The following is a 1,749-nucleotide window of genomic DNA, read 5'->3' on the forward strand; positions in this document are numbered from 1 at the left end:
GGAGAGGGGGGCCGGAGAGGGGGCCCGGGAGCCGGGGCAGGAGCCGAAGGCCGGGGCGAAAGCCCGGACCTGGGCCACAGTCGGAGTCGGAGAGTAAGGACAGAACCGACTGAGCGCCGCCGCTGCTGCCGCCGCTGCTGTTGCTGTCGCTGCTGGCGCCGCCGCCGCCGCCGCCGCCGCCGCCACCCGGGCTTACTGGGCGTGCGCGCTGTGCTTTTAGCTAGAAGGGCGCCCCGCTCCGCTTTTATGGCTCCATGGCGGACCACGTTGAGAACAACAACAGCCTGGTCCGGAGCCAGCGCCAACTTGTGCTTCTTGGAGCCCCTTCCCCGGCCGCTGGCTTCCTGGACCGCGCCTCCCCGGTGCCGCCGCTCGGGCAGCCGGCGCCCAGGACAGAGCCCGAGGCCACGGAGCAGCAGAGAAGCGGCCTGCGCCGAGGAAAGGCTCGGCAAAGGGAAATGGAGAGGAGCACCTTAGGCTGTGGGAGAGCGAGCGGAAGGGGGCACCCCGTTTGGGAACGAATAGCGCGGGCCCGGGGGTAGGCCCCACGGCTTGGAGCTTAGCTGCCCGCAGCCAAAAGTACGCCAGGGACACCCGAGCCCTGGCCAGGTCCAGGGGGCCCCAAGCCTTCTTGCAGGATGAGCTTTAAATTGTCCCAACTAACACAGGGCACGCCCTCACGTGGTCGGCTGGGGCTATGAGAAGTGCACAAGGACATCTCCCAGGGAGGTCTCTGTCGATCTAAAGAGGCTAAGGGATGGGAGGCGCCCTTCGGCTGCTTTCCTGGGGTCTTGTTATGCCCCGGGGAGCCTGGGTGCAGCATTAAGGGTGGGGGACGACCGCGGTGCCTCTCGGGGACATTTCTTAGCTGCCCTTCCTTCCAGCTGCTGATGGATGCTCCAAGTACACAATTTTGTGATGCGCAAGTGGCTGCCACCGTGCACCTCAAAGCCAAATGGGGCTCCAAGGTGGGTCAAGGTGGGTGCATGTGGGACTGCGACCCCCGGAGAAGCTTGGTGGATTGATGAGGGAGGGAAATTTCTTGTAGTTCCGCAACCACCTCTCACCATCTCATCTGGAGAGGAAAATTATCCCAGGACTCTGCAAAGGAGAATTGGTCCTGCGGAGGGGCCTCCAGGCTGCAGCGTCTCACGGGATAGACCTGGTGGGCTGAGGCTGGTGCAGTCCCTCTAGAAGACCTATGCAAACCTGGAGGCCCTGAGCTCTGCTGAGTCTAGGGTTGGGAGTGCTGAGGAAATACTGAATAGTCTTTCTTTAAGTCCCTCTGGCAGAGCTGAAATCACAGGGAGATGCTTGAGGACAGAGGATCTCTTTGGGGTAGGTGATTTTAGGGCCAGGCACCAGAGTGGGTCTGGTGTGAATATGGGCGATCAAAGCACTGGAGCAGGAAAGGACACGAGGCCATTCAGTTTCCAGGGTTGAGGAAAAGGCTGTTTTCTGAGGGGGAGAGCTGGAGGCAGTGAGATCCCAAAAAGGGGGGCATCCTAAGACCCAATTATGACCTTGGACTCCAGCAGGCTTCTTCGAGTGAGGAACCCTGGTCCCCACTTCTCCAGTAGTCACTAACCCCTTTCACAGCACTTTCACAGACAGATTCCCTTCTTATCCTAACAAGCTAGAAAATAAGCTTCCAGAGATGAGGAAACTAACTGAGACTGGGTGTTTTTCAGGGTGGAGGCACAAGTACACCTGAGCCTGAATCAGGGCAGAGGTCAGGGCTTCTGCCTT

The 1,749-nt window shown here is 60.3% G+C and overlaps 1 protein-coding gene across 1 annotated transcript in view; it reads right to left on the reverse strand.

Annotated features, from left to right (window-relative positions):
- LOC103205365 (histone H1.10) overlaps positions 1–718 on the reverse strand; it is a 1,594-nt gene extending 876 nt beyond the window's left edge. The window contains exons 1-2 of the mRNA XM_007950646.1: positions 584–718; positions 111–428 (exon numbers count right to left, since the gene is read on the reverse strand). Coding sequence (XP_007948837.1) covers positions 111–428; positions 584–718 — 453 coding nt within the window. The remainder of the gene's footprint in view (positions 1–110; positions 429–583) is intronic.
- Between the last annotated feature and the right edge of the window lie 1,031 nt (positions 719–1,749).

This window comes from Orycteropus afer, unplaced genomic scaffold (genome assembly GCF_000298275.1).
Source record: "Orycteropus afer afer isolate SDZICR_OR568_19922 unplaced genomic scaffold, OryAfe1.0 scaffold00283, whole genome shotgun sequence".
Taxonomy (NCBI): Eukaryota; Metazoa; Chordata; class Mammalia; order Tubulidentata; family Orycteropodidae; genus Orycteropus; species Orycteropus afer.